Consider the following 20865-nt stretch of genomic DNA (forward strand, 5'->3'; position numbering starts at 1 on the left):
ACAGGGCTGGATGCTAATGTAGTCAGGGAGCACGGGGATAGATGCTGCTGTATCAGGGAGCACAGGGGGATGGATGCTGCTGTATCAGGGAGCATAGGGGGATGGATGCTACTGTATCAGGGAGCACAGGGGGATGGATGCTGCTGTAGTCAGGGAGCACAGGGGGATGGATGCTGCTGTAGTCAGGGAGCACAGGGCTGGATGCAATTGTAGTCAGGGAGCACGGGGATGGATGCTGCTGTATCAGGGAGCACAGGGCTGGATGCTGTTGTAATCAGGGAGCACAGGGGGATGGATGCTGCTGTAGTCAGGGAGCACGGGGATGGATTCTGCTGCATCAGGGAGCACGGGGGGATGGATGCTGCTGCATCAGGGAGCACAGAGAGGTGGATACTGCTACTCAATTTCTATTCTCCTTTTGCTTTCTTTTGTGTGAGAGTTGACAGGTCTTCCTACCTCATTTAACCTAATCTATATAGACCATTCCCTCACAGATACCCCCAGAAGCTTATATCCTAGATGAGTCTTCTTCACATGGACCCACAGACATGTAAGAGTCAATGGCGATTTTTCTTCAGCTAAGGAACTTTATTTAGATGAGAAAATAGGGGTGTGTGTGTGTGTGTGTGTGTGTGTGTGTGTGTGTGTGTACATATCCCCCTCGATCCCCCAGAATTGAAGGGGTAAAACTAAAATACACTTTTTAAAAGGAATTCAGTACTACTACATGACTGAGGCTAATCATATGCTCTTAATTTTATTTTCAGAGACTTCTTGTTTTTTTTTTTTTAATTTATTTAATACGTAATAATAATTCTTTGGTTTCCCGGTAAACATCCCCCTCCCCCCTCCCCTTCCTTATAGGTGTTCCCCTCCCAACCATCCCCCCATTGCCGCCCTCCCCCCAACAGTCTAGTTCACTGGGGGTTCAGTCTTACCAGGACCCAGGGCTTCCCCTTCCACTGGTGCTCTTACTAGGATATTCATTGCTACCTATGAGGTCAGAGTCCAGGATCAGTCCATGCATAGTCTTTAGGTAGTGGCTTAGTCCCTGGAAGCTTTTTCAGAGACTTCTAATGCACTCTTCTTTTTTCACCACTGGACAGCAGATACTTACTCTTGTTTCCTATACTTCAGGGAGCTGGCACGGGAGAAGGTAATGCGGGAAGTCAAAGCCTTGGCTAAGCTGGAGCACCCAGGCATCGTGAGGTATTTCAATGCGTGGCTGGAAACACCACCAGAGAAGTGGCAAGAGGAGATGGATGAAATCTGGCTGAAGGACGAAAGGTAACTCTGTTCAGTGACTTACAAATGAGTGTCTGCTTCTAGGTAGCACTTTGCTGTGGCCATGGGGTGACCATTTCAGGGGCCACCCCGTGTCATCGGGTCATTCTCTGAGCACTCGTTGAGTACTCGAGATTGGAGTAGGCTTTCTCACCATGCTTTATCTTACTGTGACTTGTACTCAAGGAACCCATGGTGGCTTTTCTCTCAATGTGACCTGTCTCCATTCTCTTTTCTCTTTTGGGGGTTTTTTCTCTTGGCAGTTAATAATTTATAACTCCATTAAAAATGGTTCTAGGCTATTTCAAGTTTGTTTGCTTTTTGAGACAGAGTTTTTCTATGTAGCCCTGGCTGTCCGGAAATTCTCTCTGTAGACCAGGCTGACCTCAAACTCAGAGATCTACCTGCCTCTGCCCCTGGTGGGATTAAAGGTGTGCGCCACCGCTGCCTGGCTGGCTGTTTCAGTTTTTAAAAGTGTATATACTTAGGTAGCCTGCAGATACCGCCACCCCACCACCCCTGCAGCGTTTGTTATCTGTGCGTGATGTGCTGTAGGAAGGAGCCCCTCAGAAACCACCATGAGGAATAATGAAGCATATGCCTGCAGAGCATTCAGTCCCTGGAGGCATCTTGCTAAGCAACACCTGTTATAGGCTCCAGGACAAAAGGAAGTGGCCTCTTGCATCAAGGCCTGTGAGCTACATTAATTTGCACAGGGCTTCAGAATTATTTCATACAGAAGGCTACACAGAGATGACTGTGTACATATTTCAAGTATATAATTAAGCTCCCAGGGCTCTTGCAGAGGACTTGGGTTCATTACCCAGCACCCATATCGGGAGGCTCACAACTGCCTATAACTCCAGTTCCAGGGAATCCAATATGTTCTTCTAACTTCTGTAGGCACTGCTTAAATACACAGATTTGAAACAAACAAAATTAAGCTTTCAAATAAAAATGTTGAAAAGGAATAGATAGGGTGAGATGTTTTTTTGTCCCACATGGCGTGTTTTATTTCCACTATGTGTTTTTGATAATTGTGTTTATAATAACTGAAACATTTTAAACCACTGTGCAGGTCACATCTGACATATATTCACTCCATTCTTTGTATTTCTCCCACTTTTAGCACAGACTGGCCACTCAGCTCCCCTAGCCCAATGGATGCCCCATCTGTTAAGATCCGGCAGATGGATCCTTTCTCTACAAAAGAACAGATTGAAGTCATAGCTCCTTCTCCTGAAAGAAGTCGGTCTTTCTCAGTGGGCATTTCCTGTGGCCGGACAAGCTCATCTGAGAGCCAGTTCTCTCCCCTGGAGTTCTCAGGGACAGACTGTGGAGACAACAGTGACTCAGAGGACGCAGCCCACAACCTCCAGGACAGCTGCCTGACAGATTGCGACATGGAAGATGGTACAGTGGACGGCGATGATGAGGGACACTCCTTTGAACTTTGTCCTTCTGAAGCTTCTCCCTATACCAGGTCAAGGGAGGGAACGTCCTCTTCCATAGTGTTTGAAGACTCTGGCTGTGATAATGCGTCCAGTAAGGAGGACCCCAGAATGAATCGGCTGCATAATGGCCACCATTACGTTAATAAGCTAACTGAGTTCAAGCACTCCAGCAGCAGGTCTTCTTCCGAAGCCACCTTGTCTACCTCTCCTACCAGGCCAACCACCCTAAGTTTAGATTTCACCAGGAACACGGTGGACCGGCTCCAGCCCAGCTCCCCCAAGGTGTACCTGTACATCCAGATGCAGCTGTGCAGGAAGGAGAACCTTAAAGACTGGATGAACCGGCGCTGCAGCATGGAGGACAGGGAGCACAGAGTGTGCCTGCACATCTTTCTGCAGATCGCAGAGGCAGTGCAGTTTCTGCACAGCAAGGGACTCATGCACAGGGACCTCAAGGTCGGTCTGTAGCCTGAGACAGTCATGGTCTGGGTGTGACGTGGGGTTCAGAGCAGAGTGGACTAATATAAAGGCATCGGAAAGCAGAGGCCCAGGAAGGAAGCAGGAAAGGAAGACATCTTGAATTTGAAAGGCTCAGGGGAACCATGCATCTTCCTTTAGAACCTGTTCATTTTTGTTTTACTGTTTCCAGTAGTCCTGGTGGGGGAAAGATCTTGTATCTAAAGTCCATCAGGAGCAGATATACCACATAATTCCTATGCTTTAAAAATAAGTTTACATCACTGGGCAGTGGTGGCCCAAGCCTTTAATCCCAGCACTCCTGAGGGAGGTAGGGACAGGTGGCTCTCTTGAGTTCGAGTATTTAGAGTGTGGATGCGTGTGTGTGCTTGGTTGTATGTGGAGATCCAAGGATAACTTTTAAGAGTCGTTTCCCTTCTTTCACCGTGTGGGTACCAGGGATTGAACGCAGGTTGTTAGGCTTGGCAGCAGGCTCCTTTATCCACTAAGCCATCTCAGTGGCCTGGTACTTCTTATGACTTTGAATAACCTTGACACAGGCACCCAGGGTTTCTGCATCACATGGTGAGAGGGACCTGAGCGGAAGGAGAGATGAGTTTTCTCCAGCTCAGATTTGGAGCAGCAGATGCCCATAGTTTTACCCCCTTGCCGACTGTGTGGACTTTGAGGGAGAAAGAAGCTGACTAGAGAAAAGTGGCAAACGCTTAACCAAGAGGCCAGAGCCGTGTAAGACTTAAGCCCTTTTCTCAGAGTATACAGTACTAAGCAGTACAGCAATACAGTGCTAAATTGCATAAAATTTTAACTCAGAGGCTACTGCACTCTTTCAATCATAGCACTAAATGGCTGAGACAGGAGGATTGCTGTGATTTCAAGACCAGCCTGTCCAAGTCATTCATACATACATACATACATACATACATACATACATACATACATACATACGTACGTACACACACACATACACACATATACATACATAATTTTTCCATAGTATATATTTCTAAAATATACAGAACTGTAGCTAGTTTGATGATTCTATTAAACTTTTGACTGTTTCTTGTCATGACCCACTTGCTCCTGGTAGCCCTCAGTAGATGTGTATGAACCCATAAATATTTCCTGACTTAAGGGTAGTGACTTAAACACCTGGTGTATTTGACCTTGTATTAAGTATTTTAAATTTTATTTTTATGTAACAAACTTTTGCTTCAGATACTAAAGTAGCTATAACAGGAATTGTTTTCTCGGGCTGGGAGTGATCTCCAATGGTAGAGTGCTTGCTAGCATGCAGTGAGGCCGAGTTTGATCCCCACTGTCGATCTCTGACCACATAGCAAGTTTCCAGCCAGCCTGACTACACGAGACCATTACCTGACTTTAAAACAAACAAACAGTTGCTTTCTTCTAAAATCATCACCTAAGTGTTTTTAAAGTTTTGATGTGCTTTAAGGGTTTGGGGAGAAAATGGGAATAAGACCCCATTGTGCTCCTACATACCTGCTCCTTGTTAAAAGCAGTCATTGTGCTTTGCTAAGTTTGATGTGGGTAAGCTGGGTGCCATGGACTGATCCACACACAATGAAAGTTGAGAGGCGTTTCCTTTAGTTGGAGTGGAGAAGATGTCTTACACTAGAGAGACCTCCAGCTTCAGATTGGTGATCCTAGCTGTTGAGGTGTGAATATGGTCAACCTTCCTAATACATGTACAAGTTCTCCATGGGCCTACTCCCTGTCATGCAAAGCAGCACCATAAAATCCATGGCCAATGCCTTCCTTAACAGTATAGTCTGCAGTTTTATAATGTAAGCAAGATGTTGGGGAAAGGTTTGCTCAATACCTTGTGTAAAGAACTTTCTCTACTTTTATGTCCACCATAAAAATTCCCAAAAGAGTTAATTTTCCCTTTAGTTTTTCTAAAAATATAAAGAGGTTTATTCCTTTGAAAGGGCAATCATTTCAAAGATATTTAGTATGATAACAAGACCACCAACCATGAATCTTTCCCCTCATTGAAAAGCCTGAATTTTGCCATGTTCTGACCCAAGTCTCCATGTCAAACCTTGCAGGTTTTCCCCTTCGTAAAGCTTGGTCACATGTGTGTCGTCAGCACGGGTGATGCCACCTCTCCAGTAACTCTGTTTTCCTTTCAGCTTTTCTCAGTGTTTCCCCATCACACCTAGATCATCTGTCCTCTGGTTTCTATGGTGGTCCAAACCATGCCCACCCACCTTTTTCCCTCATCCCAGCCTCAGAGCAATGCTGGGCATGTTCTGGACCCTTGGTTCATTTTAGTTTGGATTTTCCTTTGCTTGCAACCAAAAGCATTAGTACTGACAAAGTCCGAGGTCAACCATGCAACAAAACTGTCAGAGATTCAGACAAAGTGTGGCTATTCAGCTAGAATCAGACAATTTGGTGAGCATGCTTCTCTGCTTCCTGTTTCTTCTTTCCACTTTCAGCCAGGTTCTCCTGTCATAGACTCAAGGTAGCCACCAATGATTCTCAGACATGTTTTGTCTTTTAAGCTCTCTGGAAGGCATTTGGTAGTAGTACAAAGTGGGAAACAATTAAGAAGATCCCTGGGGTGGCCAGAAATCCTAAGGCTTGTTTCCAGTAAACCAAGGTCCCTAGACCATCCCTTCACCAGACTTCTTGGCAGGGAAGGGATCAGGCAAGCATGGGGTTGCTCTATACCCAGGCAGAAGGAAATTCACAAAGTCTGGATGCTTCTAGAAGAAGCACAGGAAATAGATGCTAGAGAGACAAACACTGTCTTTAAGGGTTCAGTAATTGCCATTGGAAAATGGGAGCGTACACTACACTACTAGGGGTGTTGCTTGGTTGGTAGAGTGCTTGTCTAGCATGCGTGAAGCCATGTGTGATCCTCAGTGCCACATGAAAACAAATTGTGAGGAGAAATTTAAAGTCATCTTCACCTACAGAGTGAGGCTGAAATCACCCTGGACTGCTTGAGCCTCAAGAGAAGAACAGAGACAGAGTTCCACCACAAATACCACTTTGTATAGCTCTTACATGCAGGCTTACGGCTTTGGCTTGGTTCTGTGGCCTAGCGGTGGGAAGGAGGAAAGAGAAGAAAGAAAGGCAGTACCATTTATTGCTTCTGATATGGGGCCATTGGTGAGAAAGTTCTAGATTATTACCACAGATTTTAGTTACCATAACCTTGTCACTTCAGAGTCAGAATTGTATGATGGTATCTTAGGAATCAAAGTTATTATTTTCTGTCAGTGTTGGAAGCATGATGAGGTTTGATTTTTATGAACTAAATGGCTCCTCTTTCCGTGATGAAAGTCATAGATTTCTTGCACGAGACCTGAAGTCGGAGGAGCACATGTGACATTTGGTTAGCTGCATCTAAAATGTAAATTCAAGTGGGAATTTAGAATGCAGGCCAGCTCTTCCCAGAGCCTCCTCCACCTCCCTACCCACACCACTGCATGTTCTTTCTCTCAACAGCAAAACAAAACATGAAAAAGTATGGAATCTGATTAATGTTGGCCAGCTGCTCCTCACAGGACAGCAGCTCCTTTTAAAGGTCATGTCCTTTAGAATATCTAGCTCTCTTATTTCTTTTCTAAAAATCATAACTATTCTTTTGGGTATTTCCCCTTCTCTGTACATAATCACTGTGGTTATTATTGTTGTTGTTGTTGTTGTTGTTGTTGTTGTTATTATTATTATTATTATTATTATTATTATTATTATTATTATTATTTTCCCAGCCTTCCAACATATTCTTCACAATGGATGATGTGGTCAAAGTTGGGGACTTTGGGCTAGTGACTGCAATGGACCAGGATGAAGAAGAGCAGACAGTACTGACTCCAATGCCAGCCTATGCTACACACACGGGACAAGTCGGGACCAAGCTGTACATGAGCCCAGAACAGGTGAGTCTTTCAAACTTGTAGGTAGCTAAGCAGTGAGATGGTTGTGCCTAATGAGTCTTTCCAATGTCTTGGTACAGTACCTAGTAACACACAGCCTAAAAGTTATGAAAGCAATTCTGCCCCAAGGAGCACAGCCCCACCCTGGGGTTGGAGTGAGAAAATACAACTGTGAAACATGTTGTCACCTCTGAACCAGAACCGGAGAAGAGACTTTGAGAGCCTCTCATGGCATTGTGGCTCGTGGCAGGAATCCAAGCAGTCAGGAGGCTAGAGCAGGAAGATTGCCTTGAGTTCAGATCCAGTCTAGGTTACAAAATGAGATCTGTCTCAAAAACCCAAAGAGAAAAAAAAAGAGAAAGAGAGATGGGGTGTGGGGAAGTGAGACAGATCACATCAACACATAGACAGCGTCTCATACAGCTCAGCCTGAACCCTCGGCCTCCTGCCTCTGCTGCATACATTTGTTTTGTTACATGAGCCTTCTTTGCTTAAGAATACTCATGGTTTGTGCTCAGAGAGAGGAGAGGAGCCACAGAACAGCAAGCAAACCTACGACAAACAGCATCTCCGAGTTGATTGTGATAGTTCTAAATCAAAACAGTAAATTTCTCTAAGCAAATCTACTTAAGAGGAAGAAAAAAACAAAAAAAGAAAAGGGAGCATACTGCAGAGATAATAAGTCACAGAGAAAGAGAGAAATCAATTGGCCTAAGTAATCGGATTGGCTTCATTAGTCATGTAGCCAAGATTTAGTGAAGGAAAAAACAGGGTGGAATATCAAAATGTTCTAAGTTTACATCTGTGTCCCAAGAGGAGAGACCAGGGGAGCCCTAAACTGCCAACTGCCCTTGGATTCTTTAACCTTTAATACATCAATCTATTATCAGAACTGAGATAAAAAGGATTTTAATCACATTTTTAAAAGTTAATCATAAACTGAGTTGGGTAAAGGAAGGCATATGCCATCAACCTGATTTCCATCCTTGAGACCCATGTGATTGAAGGAAGGAACAACTCTCTATTGACTTGCATGGGAACACTGTGGCATGTGTGTGCAAGCACACAAAAATAAGTACACTTCAAAGAGCTAACAATTAAAAATTAGCCTTTGTTTACAGGATCAAAAATAATGTTTACATTTTAAGTAATGTGGAAGCAAAGTAGGAATTACTGACTCTGGATGCTTCTTAGAGAAGGGCTCACTGGAAAAGCCACCCCCAACACACACACACACAGGGGAGCACCCGTCCACCTTTGCCCTCCCCCCCACAGCAGAGTACCCACCCACCCCGACTCCCACACACAGCAGAGCACCCACCTACCTCACCACCTACTATCTTGTACATGTGTTCTTTTCATAGCATTTTCAACTCTCTAAAAAGATTTTTCTCCTCTCTAAAACATAAACTATTAAGGTTAGTATCTCGCTGTGTTACATGAAGGCGTAGTAGGACTATCGGGAAGAACAAGGAACAAGACCAGTAGGAAAAGATGGGTTTGGAGGGAGGGGGCAACAAGTGAAGCACAATACTTTGATAATTTTATAAAACAAATTTTTAAAAATTAGTTTTAATCCAGGTGGTGTTGGTTCATGCCTTTAATCCCAGAATTTGGGAGGCAGAGGCAGGTGGATCTCTGAGTTTGAGGCTAGCCTGGTCTAAGGCATGTTCCATGACAGCCAGGGCTACACACAGAAGCCCTGTCTCAAAACAAAACAAAACAAAACAAAAAAACAAAACAAAACAAATAGATTCAAACCTTTATTTTCCTTGAAAACTACTTCTAACTACATAGTGCAGTGCACAGTGAGTAAAATACAACTAGAATTCCCAGTTTCCTGGCCCTGCCTCAAACCAGGGGTCTGCAGTCTGCAGTCTCACCTGTTTTGTTTTGTTTTGTTTTGTTTTGTTTTGTTTTGTTTTGTTTTGTTTTTGAGACAGAGTTACTCGGAGTAGCCCTGGCTGTCCTGAAACTCACTCTGTAGATCGTGCTGGCCTTGAATTCATAGACATCCAGCTGCCCCTGCCTTCTGCATGCTTGGATTAAAGGCATGTGCTGGCATTCCTTTAATGTAAAATTTGCTTTTTAAAAAATTCACTGTTGTGGGCCTTCAAATATAGTGCCAGGCAACACTAGTTACTGCCCATCCTGCTGCCCACGTGTGGTATACTCAACAAACTTCTTCAAAAACTAAGTAAAAGTTCTCTTCAAACAATAGCTCAGTCTCCACAAATTCATACAATTAGCATAAATATGTGGAGGGTTGAGAGATGACTTAGCAGTTAAGAGCACTGGCTGCTCTTCCAAGGGACCCTGGTTTAATTCCCAGCATCTACATGGCAGCCCACAACTGTTAACTCCAATTCCAGGTTATCTGACACACACCAGACACACATGCAGGCAAAAACACCAATGCACATAAAATAAAAATGCAAAAAACTAAAGTCTCAAGAATTTTATAATCCAGTAACATGTTAAAAGTTGTTCTTTCTCTTTATATATTAATCTTTCCTCTTTATAAGGAGTGTGAAAATATAGGAATATATAATAAAAGGGCATTTACCAAAAATAGGTATCCAATTTCCAGCTATGTACATGCACGCACACACATATATCTTATATATATAAATACATATAAATTGTTTTGTTGGAAACCAATATTGGAATTTTGTTTCATAAAAATTTTGATCAGTATTCAAACGTGGCCATGCATAGGTTCTTGGACATCCTTAGATAGCGCTGTTGCTGTGAAGCATTCACTCAGTTCAGATTGCTCAACATTTGTTTTGAACACTAAAGTTAATGCCAGTTTTGCTGTGAGGCCGGTCACTTGTATAATTGGCCCAGCCAGATCCTTGTCACATCTTCATCCACTCTGCCATGGATAGAATTCGATGGGATTGAGTATCAGCTGTCCAGCTTCCTCCAGTGAATGAGTCAGTTTACATTATCCAAATATTGTATTTTTTCCCCCTGTACCCCTGTTAGCAATATCCTTAGACACATTTTCTCTGAACCCTTCCCAAACCACAGAGGTGGGGAAGGGGTGGCAGTCAAGGGACAGTGCAGATAGGTTGCCATGATCACTTGAGAAGGATGGTGGGTGCACAGCTGATACAGTCAGCGGAACTTTGCGCCTGCTATTTTTTTGAGCAGAAGACAGTGGTCTGCACAGAAGGAACCAAAGAGGCAGATACCTAGAGTGGTGTGGAGGAGAGGGGTGATGGCCTCAACGCTGACAGCATCTGTTTTCCCCTGTCCTCCCCCTAGTACAGTTCTGAGGTGAGCCAGTTCCAAAGGTGTTTACCTGCTGTCGAGTAACTGGCCTAAGGATATGTTCATAAATAAAAGGCTCTCCCAAGGCTCCAGGAGCTTGCTTTGCATTTGAATTGGGGCTTTCCTTAATAGAGCAGACCAGATGTGATTCATTGCCCTGTGGTATCAGGTATTTATTGGGGCCTGCTCTGTACTTAGCCCAGTGCTGAAGGATGGGAAGGAACACAAAAGCCAGCAGTCTCTTCCCTGCCAGTACTGGGAAAGAACAAGAGATATGCACATGAAAAATAGAGCTGCGCATGCAAAGCCATCTGCAATTAAGTGCGTAATGAAGGCTCGAAGGTTGATTAGTGGCTGGCAATAATGACTGACTTCAGGACTACCTCAGGTGATTAGAAATGAGATTGGCTTCAGATAGTGTCGCTTTGAAAAGCTTCACCTCAGGGGGGCCCTTAGAGACTCCAGAGCACAAGGCTCCAAGTTTCTGCCGATTGTGCTGATGCATATCTCTTTGGAGCCTTACCTGGGCTTTCCCTCTGTGATGCTGAGTGGTATAATTACACCTGCCTACTGTGAAAAAGGGCAGAACAGGGGCTTAGAGATTAACTCTTTGCTAACTGTTTTACACATACACTTATACCCAGAGGTAACTGAATCAACTCGGTTCCGTGATGCTGTCATAGGAACTGAGCCATCTCTGTGTGAATGCTGTAATGATGTGCTCTCTGGGATAGTTTTTTTTTTTTTTAACATGTCTTTATGCTATTGCAGATTCATGGAAACAACTACTCCCATAAAGTGGACATCTTCTCTTTAGGCTTGATTCTGTTTGAACTCCTTTACCCATTCAGCACTCAGATGGAACGAGTTAGGGTAAGTATATCACACACCCAAAAGGATGGAAGGAGAAAGTTATTTAAATTTTACAAGAGTTTTAAAAAGATGGTTATATTTATTCTTTTTTTAAACTTTTATCTATGTGCATGTGTGCGCAGTTGTGTGTGAGAGTATAGGTATCCCCTGATGTCAGAGGCTTCATGTGCCCCTGGAGCTGGAGTTATATGCACTTGTAAACTGCACAGCTAAACTCTCTGGCGCCATTAAGTTTAATCTTGATGCCACTAGACAGTTAACTAGGAACAATGGGATCATGTGAGTGACAGGATTATTCCTAGATGTTCTGTTGTGTCAGTTCATTATAACCTTAACAGTATTTTGCGTTTGGCAACTTTGTGACCACTGCAAAGCCAGAGGGAGCTGGAAGAGCATCATGAGTGGGAGAAGGAAATAGTGACAATTGGCTGGGGAAATCAGTACAGAGGACAAGTGGCCATGCTCTCACGGACTGACATGCTGGCAAAGGGCATATGGCTAGGTGTTTCCTTCTCAGAACAAATCATGACCATAGGTTTTTCAGGCAGACAGTACAAGTTGCATAGTATTGCACACCTTTAATCTCAGCAGTTGGGAGGCGAAGACAAGACAGATCTCTGTGTGTTGGAGGCTGGCTTGGTATACATAGTAAGTTCAAGGCTTACTAACTACCAAGTGAGCTCTGTCTAAACAAAACAAAAAGGAGATCCAACCAAGTAAAGAATCAAGAATCAAATTTGTGGAGTTCGTCAGTTCATCAAAGACACTGCTAAGAAAGTGGAAAGTTTGGGGCTAGAGAGAAGGCTCAGTGGTTAAAAGCCCTTGCTGTTCTGTCAGAGGTCAGTAGTTCAGTTCCCAGCACCCACATATGGCAGACAGCTCACAGTTGCTTGTACTCCAGGGAGCTAACACCTGGGCTGCCTGGATGCACATGCACACACACAGGCATGAGCACACACAGAACAAACATAGGCACATGCATATTCATAAAAAGTAAGGAGAAAAGGGGAAAGACAGGCTGCAGTGTTATCAGTGTATTTGTCTAGCATGGGTGAGAAAGGGCCATATGACAAAATAAAGTTAAAAGATTAACGAGTACTTTCTTTCTTTTTAGACTTTAACTGATGTAAGAAATCTCAAGTTTCCACCACTGTTCACTCAGAAATATCCCCAAGAGGTATGGATAATTTTCAGTTCTTTCTCTAAAAGCATTGTATGTAGTGCTTAAATTGTTCTTTTTTTTTTTTTTAAGATTTATTTACTTATTATAGATGAGTACACTGTAGCTGTCTTCAGACACACCAGAGGAGGGCATCAGATCCCATTATGGATGGTTGTGAGCCACCATGTGGTTGCTGGGATTTGAACTCAGGACCTCTGGAAGAGCAGTCAGTGCTCTTAACCTCTGAGCCATCTCTCCAGCCCACTTAAATTGTTCTTAAGACATCTGTAAACACAAAGGGTCCTTAGCAGTCAGCTGGTCAGCTTCACCTTTTCAGATGAGGCACCTAACATTCTAGATCAATGGTTCTCAACCTGGGCATCTCGACCCCTTTAGACCTATAGGAGTTGACTGTGATCATATGAAAACACAGGCATTTACATTATGATTCATAACTGTAGCACAATTAAAGTTAAAAAGTAGCAACAGAATAACTTTATGCATGGGGGCAGGGGTCACCACAACATGAGGAGCTAGATATTAAAGAAGGTTGAGAGCACTGATCTGGGAGCCACTCGACCCAGTGGCCTGCAGAGGTCAGGCTGCAGTGCTGTCTTCCCTGAGACTAACTTCATAAGCACCCTTACAGGAGCAGCCATGTCCCATTAACTCTGTACTGGTGACCTGGTCAGTCACCAACATAAAATGGCGTATTGTTAAGCAGATGGCTCCATTGCTCTTCATACCAGGAGAGGGTTAGGCCACACAGGAAGTGGTTTAGAACATAGCCGAAGATTAAGCTGGTCCTAGGGTTAAAAAATACACTGTAACATCATTTCTTTTTGTAACTGATTTCCTATAGTGTGTGTGTGGGTCCACAAACTTAGTACTTTAATGTTTACACATTGATAAATCTTGGCTTTATTGTATTGTAAATTCGTGTGTATTTGTAAAAATGAATCTTTTTAAAATCAGGTGACATCCATGTCTCAAGGATGTGATTCTAAAACCTTTCATTTCATTATAAAGACACTTTTTACACCCAGATAACCTCTGTACATTTACAGAAAGGCTACCAGCTAAATTCAGCCTACTGCCTATTCATAAATTTATTTGTTATGTGGGGGGGGGGGTACGTGTCTGTGTGTGTGTGTGTGTGTATGTATGTATGTATGTATGTATGTATGTATGTATGTATGTATGTATGTATGAATGAGTGCACCATGGTTCATATATGAAAGTTAAAGGACTTAAGGGGTCTAGTTCTCTCTACCACATGAGGCCTGAGAAGCCAACTCAGGTCATTAAGCTTGACAGCAAGGGCCATGGAAATGGCTCAGTGGGTAAGACTGCTTACTGAGGACCCAAGTTTGAGTCCCTAACACACATACACACAAAGTTGGTCATGCCTGCACACATATTATTTAACTCTAGCACTGTAGGAGGCAGACAGGAGGACCACTGGGACTTGTTGGGTGCACGCCTAGTTTCAGGGCCAGTGAGAGAAAGAGGAATAAGGTGGAGAGTGACAGAGCAGGACACTGATCCTCCCCTGGTCTCTGCAGGTGCTCACAGGCACGCATGCATATGCCACCTGTACACGCATGTGCGCGCGCGCGCACACACACACACACGATAATGGAGCTCAGCCATGCTCCTTACTGCCATTCTTTGTGGCTGCCATAGGACTTCTAGGAAAGCTGTCTAATCAGATGTGGTTCATACACTAAAACAGTTATGCAGAAGTTTGGCTGGGGATGAGGGTGTAACTAAACAGAGACCATTATACCTACCACTTACAGAGGTCATGTACTGGAGATTGAGAGGGTGTGGGGTTTGGTGTATATGTGTGTGTGTGTCTATGTATGCATGTGCACACATGTGCCCAAGTGAGTATGTGTGTGTGCATATATATCTATGTGTTCATTATTTTCCATGACTTAAGGACTGCTTAATCTAACTCTAGAGCTTTTAACACAAAACCATTTTTATGTTAGCATATGATGGTTCAAGACATGCTTTCTCCATCCCCCATGGAGCGGCCTGAAGCCACAGACATCATTGAAAATGCTGTGTTTGAGAACTTGGAGTTTCCTGGGAAAACGGTTCTGAGACAGCGGTCCCGCTCCTTGAGTTCATCCGGAACTAAACATTCCAGACAGCCCAGCAGCACATTCAGCCCACTGCCTGGCAACTAGTCTCCAGCTGTGCCTGCGGCCCTCAGAGGTGGCACAGGACGGGCACCTTGAGGAATGTGGCTCTCCGTGGTGGCGGACTCATTTTATGCTTTGATCAACTTGACTTAGGACCAATTTTTCTAAGTCAGACTGGATTATGGGCCTAACCCAGTTTGATCTTAACTAAACTTCAAGGAAAGGGCTATATAAATGACAAGTGGATTTGTTTCTTGTTGGTGTCCCAAAACTAGCTGGTCAAGCTACAGAACCTTCACTTTTCACCAGGAGGCAGAAGACAGCCTGAAACCATCTGAACTGGAAATGACTTTAAAGCACAAAGGTGTGAAAGACCCTCTCACATGGGAACTACATGTTCTAGAAACGTGCTTTCTAGAAATACAAGGGTGATTATGGAAGCGACTGTTATAAAGCTGACTCCATTTTTGTCCCTGGTGAGCATGTGACCCATCTGCACTATTTTGGAAGGCGCAGCACAGGCTGGGTGGCCATTTATGTCAGTAGTGCCATAGTCTGCAGCAGTGAATAACTTCACTTTTTAGGTGGTCTAGGGAGCACGGTGAGCTTTTTGTACTTTTTTATCTCCAGTAATGGGAAAATGAAGCTTTTTAGGTATTGGTCAAAAGGTCTGATTGGAGGGTTTAAAAAGAAGTGTAGTAAGAAATGGGTCACCTATTACACCTAACTTATTCCATTATGGAGTTTTTGTCCTAGTAGAAGTCTACCTTATGTGTAATACTACAAGTCAGCATATCCCCCAAACTGATTATAGGTAAGTTTAATCATCTCAACTTGCTAACATGTTCTCATTTTTCCTGTAAATATCTTTATTTTTTATTTATAAAAATTCTGAAATCAATCCATTTGGGTTGGTGGTGTACAGGATGCACATAAGTGTGTTAACTATTATGACTTCTTTCAAGTCTAAATGATTTAATAAAACGTTTTTAAATTATACTTACAGTTGACTCTTACTTTAGAAATCTAGTTTCCTTTTGTGGAGCTTGTTTGCTGTATTTGCTTTTGCTTTTTCGGCTTTTCTCAAGGCTAGGTTTCTCTGTGTAGTCTTGGCTGTCCTGGAACTCTGCTCACCAGGCTGCCTCAGACTCAAAGATCTGCCTGCACTTGTCTTCCTAGTGCTGGGATTAGAGGTGTGCACCAGCATTGCCTGGTTTTAGAAACTTGTTAAATGATTGTCTTCTAACTTACAAAATGGGATCCTAGAACCCTGAAAGGTTATACCCCTTACTCTCAAGTCAAGGGATTCCTTTTTTTACGTTCTTTTCTATTTTTACTTCTGTGTATGTGTGCATATCTGCCCTATGTGCACAGGTACCAGGGTGGCTAGAAGAGAGGATATCAGGTCCCCTGGAGCTGGTTGTAAAACAGCTGATCTAGTGCTCGAAACTAAACTCAGGTCCTCTGATCTAAAGAGCAGCAAATGCTCTTAACTGCTGAGCTCTGATAGTGGTAAAAGGCTGCACTGCTTTGGCTCTAGGAGATATCTGGATTTGGGAATGGAAGACACACACATACACATACACACAGCAGTTAATTTTAAAATGCCTTGGCTAGCTCAAAGACTGGGCAGTTGTAATCTTCCCTGGGCCTACTGCACATTTCCCTCCTGTAATCCTGGTTTAACTCCCTCTAATTCCACATTTTATCTTTGTTGCCCTGTTTCTTTCTGGATGGCTTCCTAGCCTTTGCTGCCCAAGATGCTTCTGGGCAGCCCTTCCGGGGGCTGCATTCCTTTCCACCTACATTTCAGATGACTTTCCTTCTGCAGCTCTAAATCTGACCCATCTCCCTCAGAATCACAGTGAGTCTCCTGTTTTCCAGTTCCTAGCCTGTGCAAATCTAAAGGTCTCCCTCTGCCCAGCCATTGGCTGGCTGTACATCAATTCTTTATTACCAGTCAGAGCCAGCTAGGTCAGGCTTCCTTTAGCCTACTTGCAGCGTTGGGGGTGGGGTGCACTGCAAACAAGATTTTTGGGTAATACAAATAGCAAGAGAACACCAGCCACTACACAGCTCTCTCCAGCTCCATAAAAACTTACTCTTCAGCTTATCCAAGGCAAGTTCACAAGATTCATAATCAAAGATGGCTTCTATGCCCCACTCCATGCCAAGGACTATAGAGGACCATTCCCCGAAGTGAAAGCTCACAGAAAAAAGGAAGGTGGTGTTGCTAATTAGGGCCACCTGTGTATGCCTATTGTGTCCAATTCCCAACTATGCCTGTCTTTTTCTTTTCCTGTTGCTGAAATGTACTTATTGAAACACAAAGACTAAAGCAACTCCAAAGAGTAAGGGGAAACTGGTTCACAATCCCAAGGAGCAATCCACCATAGTGGGGAAATCAAGTCATCAGGAGTATGCTGTAGCTGGTCAAATCACGTCTTTCAGAAAGCAGAGAGAAAAACATGAGTGCTCGTGCCCAGCTTGTCGTCTCTTTGTTTTATTTTTAACTAAAAATGCCATTGGCTTCTTTAATTGGTTAAGAACACAAAATGTAACAGGCAGGTCTATTTTAAACAAATTAAAAGGCTGTTTTGTATTTTTTTTTAAATAATTCTCCCCGGGGTTGGGGATTTAGCTCAGTGGTAGAGCGCTTGCCTAGGAAGCACAAGGCCCTGGGTTCAGTCCCCAGCTCCGAAAAAAGGAATCAAAAAATAATAATAATAATAATAATAATAATTCTCCCCAAGTCAAATATACATATCCACAAAATTGATGTGTAAAGGAAAGCTGCCATACTTAAGAAGTTGTATCCTAGATTTAAGGAAATAGTTGCTGATGTGGTAGTCAACGCAAAGTCAGCAACAAGTTAACAATACCCACTCCCCAAGACAGGGCCTAGCTCTACAGCCCAGGACCGCCTCAAACTCAATCCCCTTTCCTCAACCTTCTGAGTGCTGGGATTATAGGTGAACACTACCTCACCCCAGCAAGGTTAGTTCTTAAGAACTGAGCATTCAAACATTGCATGGCCCAAAGCTATACTGTATAAAGTGCTATAAAGCATAAAGGAAAAAGTATGCTTAGCTTTTACAAAAAGCCTTAAGGAAAACAACAGAAAACCGTTCAGCAGACCAAGGAGGCTACAGCTAGCCTTCAAAGATACAACTTTGCATATCTGTACTAGGAAATTCTGTTTATCCAGGGTGGACTAAACAGGGGCATCTTTAACATTTTTTACTTGACCAAGCTTAAGCTTCCTGTCTTTTCCCCTACCCACCAGTAATTCGTATGATCCAGCAGAAGGAGAACTTTTAGAATTGGCTGTTTTATTTTTCTTTCTGTGGCGAGACTGTCATGAGCCTGGATACTTCAGGTTCGAATGCATCCATGACCAACGTCCCGCTGTGGTCAAAGAACTTAGCAATGGACTTGGTGAACTCGGCTTGCCAATGCTGCATTGTCCTCCCACTGATGAAGGTCAACTTCCGGGTGTATTTGTCACCAAACCTTTTGAGGCTGAAGGACAGCTGCCAAGTATCCTCAGGATCCATTCCTGTAGGGTCTTTTCTGTGGGCCACACGGAAGATGCTCTTCTCTTTATATGAGGAATAAATGGTCAGAATCCCCATCATCACAAAATAGGATATGATGCACAAAGCCAAAATTGGCTTGGACTCTGGAAAGGGATGCGTTTAGTCCCATCAAAGCCACTACGGCAAAGCAGGGGATGGTACAGATAGTAAGGCTATGTCAATAAGACCAAAGCTCTCCACATGCTTGTACTTTTTCAGGAATACCTTTGTGACAGAATCATCCAGAGAGTTTCTCACAGTTGACCCACCTAACATCAATTTTTACAGATTTATCATCAGTCCTCCACTTATGTGTCCCGCAGCTGGGGCCACCCCTAGCTCCACTACTGCCTCTGCCACTGCCACTTCTCCTGCCTTGCTCTGCTGCCACCATCTTGTTTCTCCTGTCTCCATTTTATACCCATCAGGATTGCCTACTGAGGAAATATTCCTGCCCCAAATTAAGATGGGTCCTCCCATATCAATAAACCCCATCAAGATAATTCTCCTCTGGAACACTCAGGAGCCTATCTCCCAGGTGATTCTAGGTTCTGTCAAGTTGACAGCACTGGCTCAGTGCCCAGGAAACAGTGCGGCATTCTGGGTAGGTAAATGCAAGCCAACTAGTCACAGCCATGTCTATGGTGGGTCTATGGCAAAGGGCTCATTGAAGGCTCTGTCTCTGACATTCAAAGGCAGAACTTTGGAGGTTTGGAAGAGAGATTGGCTCATGAAGGCATGGATCTCATCAATGGGCTAATTCATAATTAGATGGACTGAAGCCTGTAGAGAAAACTCAGTGGTTAAGAGCACTTAACCTAAGTTTGGCTTCCATGCTACATAACAGCTCACAGACTCTTGTAACTGCAATCCAAGGGATCCAATATCCTCTTTTAATTTCATTAGGCTTCTGTATACATACATACCCTCAGGTACACACACACACACACACAGAGACAGAGGAGAGAGAACAAGCAGTCTGCAGATGAGTAAGCATCTGTCACAGGTCAGCTGTCTCTGTTAGTCACTGAGGCCTCCAAAGGGAAGTCCTTCCTTACCACCCTACAATACTGCATGAAGCCTTGGCTGTGTACATAGTGAGGACGGAAGAACCTAACACTAGAACAGATGCAGCTGTCAAGAGCCAAAGGGTGGATGAGTGACCAATTTACCTGCTCCTTCTTAAAAAAGAACCCCGGCAACAGAACCAAGGTACATGGCTGGCTGTGTTCCAGAACGCTCTGGTGCGCAGCAGGAGAGGAGAAAATTATGGAATGCAGAGCACAGCAAGGAAATTAAAGCACCTGGCACCTGCCCTCCATGATGGACAGGAGAGGGAATCTCCCCTCTACGTGGGTAAGGGTGGGAGAGCGTCTCAGCAACATCAGCACTGAACTGGGGATCATGGCTATGAGGAAGTTTCAAAAGCCCATGGTCTTACAACCTGAATAAAAAAGAACCCTGAAATCTGCAAATTCACCCTCTAACAGCTGGGACCAGGAGCCATCTCAAGACTTACAGCCTCCATTTGAATTGCTCTAGGTGTCAGTCCTGCCCATCCCCATCTTTGAGACTCCACAGGTACTCCTAGGCATTCTACTTAACTGGTTGAATTGATGGCTGCTGGTTCAGGAGCCAGAATCGGCTAAGGTGACTTAACACAGACTGCTTTCTCCACAGGAAACAGGTGTGGCAACAGGAAAGGTTATACAGGGTGACATCCCCAAAAACTGGATCCGAGAGCCTGCCCTGCAGGACCAGGGATGTGCTGGAAAATGTAGGTTCACGCTGGCCCCTTGCTTTTCTTTTTTTTTTTTTTCGGAGCTGGGGACCGAACCCAGGGCCTTGCGCGTGCTAGGCAAGCGCTCTACCGCTGAGCTAAATCCCCAACCCCTGGCCCCATGCTTTTCACATCTGTTTCCTAGCATAGCACCCAGACACCCACCACTAGCAATTTTGTATATAAAGAGCTGCAATTTCATAGTCCATCAGTGGTGAGGCAGAGCCAGACAGATCTCTGAGTTTGAGGACAGACTGATGTGCAGAGAGAGTTCTCAGACAGCCAAGGCTACACAGAGAAACACTGTCTTCAAAAACAAAACTAACAAACAAAAAGCTGCAATTCTGCTGTTGCCCCACACCCACACACAACCCTCCCTTGGTACCTGGGCAGACGGTATCAGGGATACATTCATGTATGTAATAAAGCCAGTGTCAACAACGTCTGAAAAAATCCCCACCTATCAAAAGCAGCCACACAAGTGTACATCATGCATTCTGCTCTGTAAACCATACCAGCTCGAATGGTCACTCAGTCTGACCCAATTGCTTGGTGGTACACATCTTTAATCCCAGCACTCAAGAGTTTAGTAAAGGCAGATCAATCTCTGAGTTTGAGGCCAGCCTTATCTACAGAGCAAGATCCAGGACAGTACCTGCCTGAGGAATGGGTCAGGGAAAGACAATAAAAAGTCTGGATTCTAATGCACTTTTGTTTAAATCAAAAGAAATGGCCTGGTACACATGTTCACCCATCCAACATCCTTCAGAGACACACATACCTGCTGGGCCCTATGCCCTAAGAACATCTCTGCATCTTCCACAATCAACTCAGAAGTGAATGGTCCAGAACTGAGTGTTGGTCAGGGAGACTAGGCAAGGTTTAAAAGTAACTACTCATTTTCTCCCTTTCTG

General features: G+C 44.0%; 1 protein-coding gene and 1 pseudogene across 1 annotated transcript in view; one reads left to right on the plus strand and one right to left on the minus strand.

The window, feature by feature from the left end:
* Nucleotides 1–15592, plus strand: part of Eif2ak3 (eukaryotic translation initiation factor 2 alpha kinase 3) — a 61438-nt gene extending 45846 nt beyond the window's left edge. Inside the window, 6 exon segments of the mRNA NM_031599.2 lie at nucleotides 1138–1287; nucleotides 2414–3194; nucleotides 6962–7129; nucleotides 11177–11278; nucleotides 12393–12455; nucleotides 14438–15592. Coding sequence (NP_113787.1) covers nucleotides 1138–1287; nucleotides 2414–3194; nucleotides 6962–7129; nucleotides 11177–11278; nucleotides 12393–12455; nucleotides 14438–14638 — 1465 coding nt within the window. The 3' untranslated portion in view covers nucleotides 14639–15592.
* A 2201-nt stretch (nucleotides 15593–17793) lies between these two features.
* On the minus strand, nucleotides 17794–18565 carry LOC147994906 (signal peptidase complex subunit 2 pseudogene; annotated as a pseudogene).
* Nucleotides 18566–20865: the final 2300 nt, after the last annotated feature.

The sequence above is a fragment of the Rattus norvegicus genome, chromosome 4 (assembly GCF_021556685.1).
Source record: "Rattus norvegicus strain SHRSP/BbbUtx chromosome 4, alternate assembly SHRSP_T2T, whole genome shotgun sequence".
Classification (NCBI taxonomy): Eukaryota; Metazoa; Chordata; class Mammalia; order Rodentia; family Muridae; genus Rattus; species Rattus norvegicus.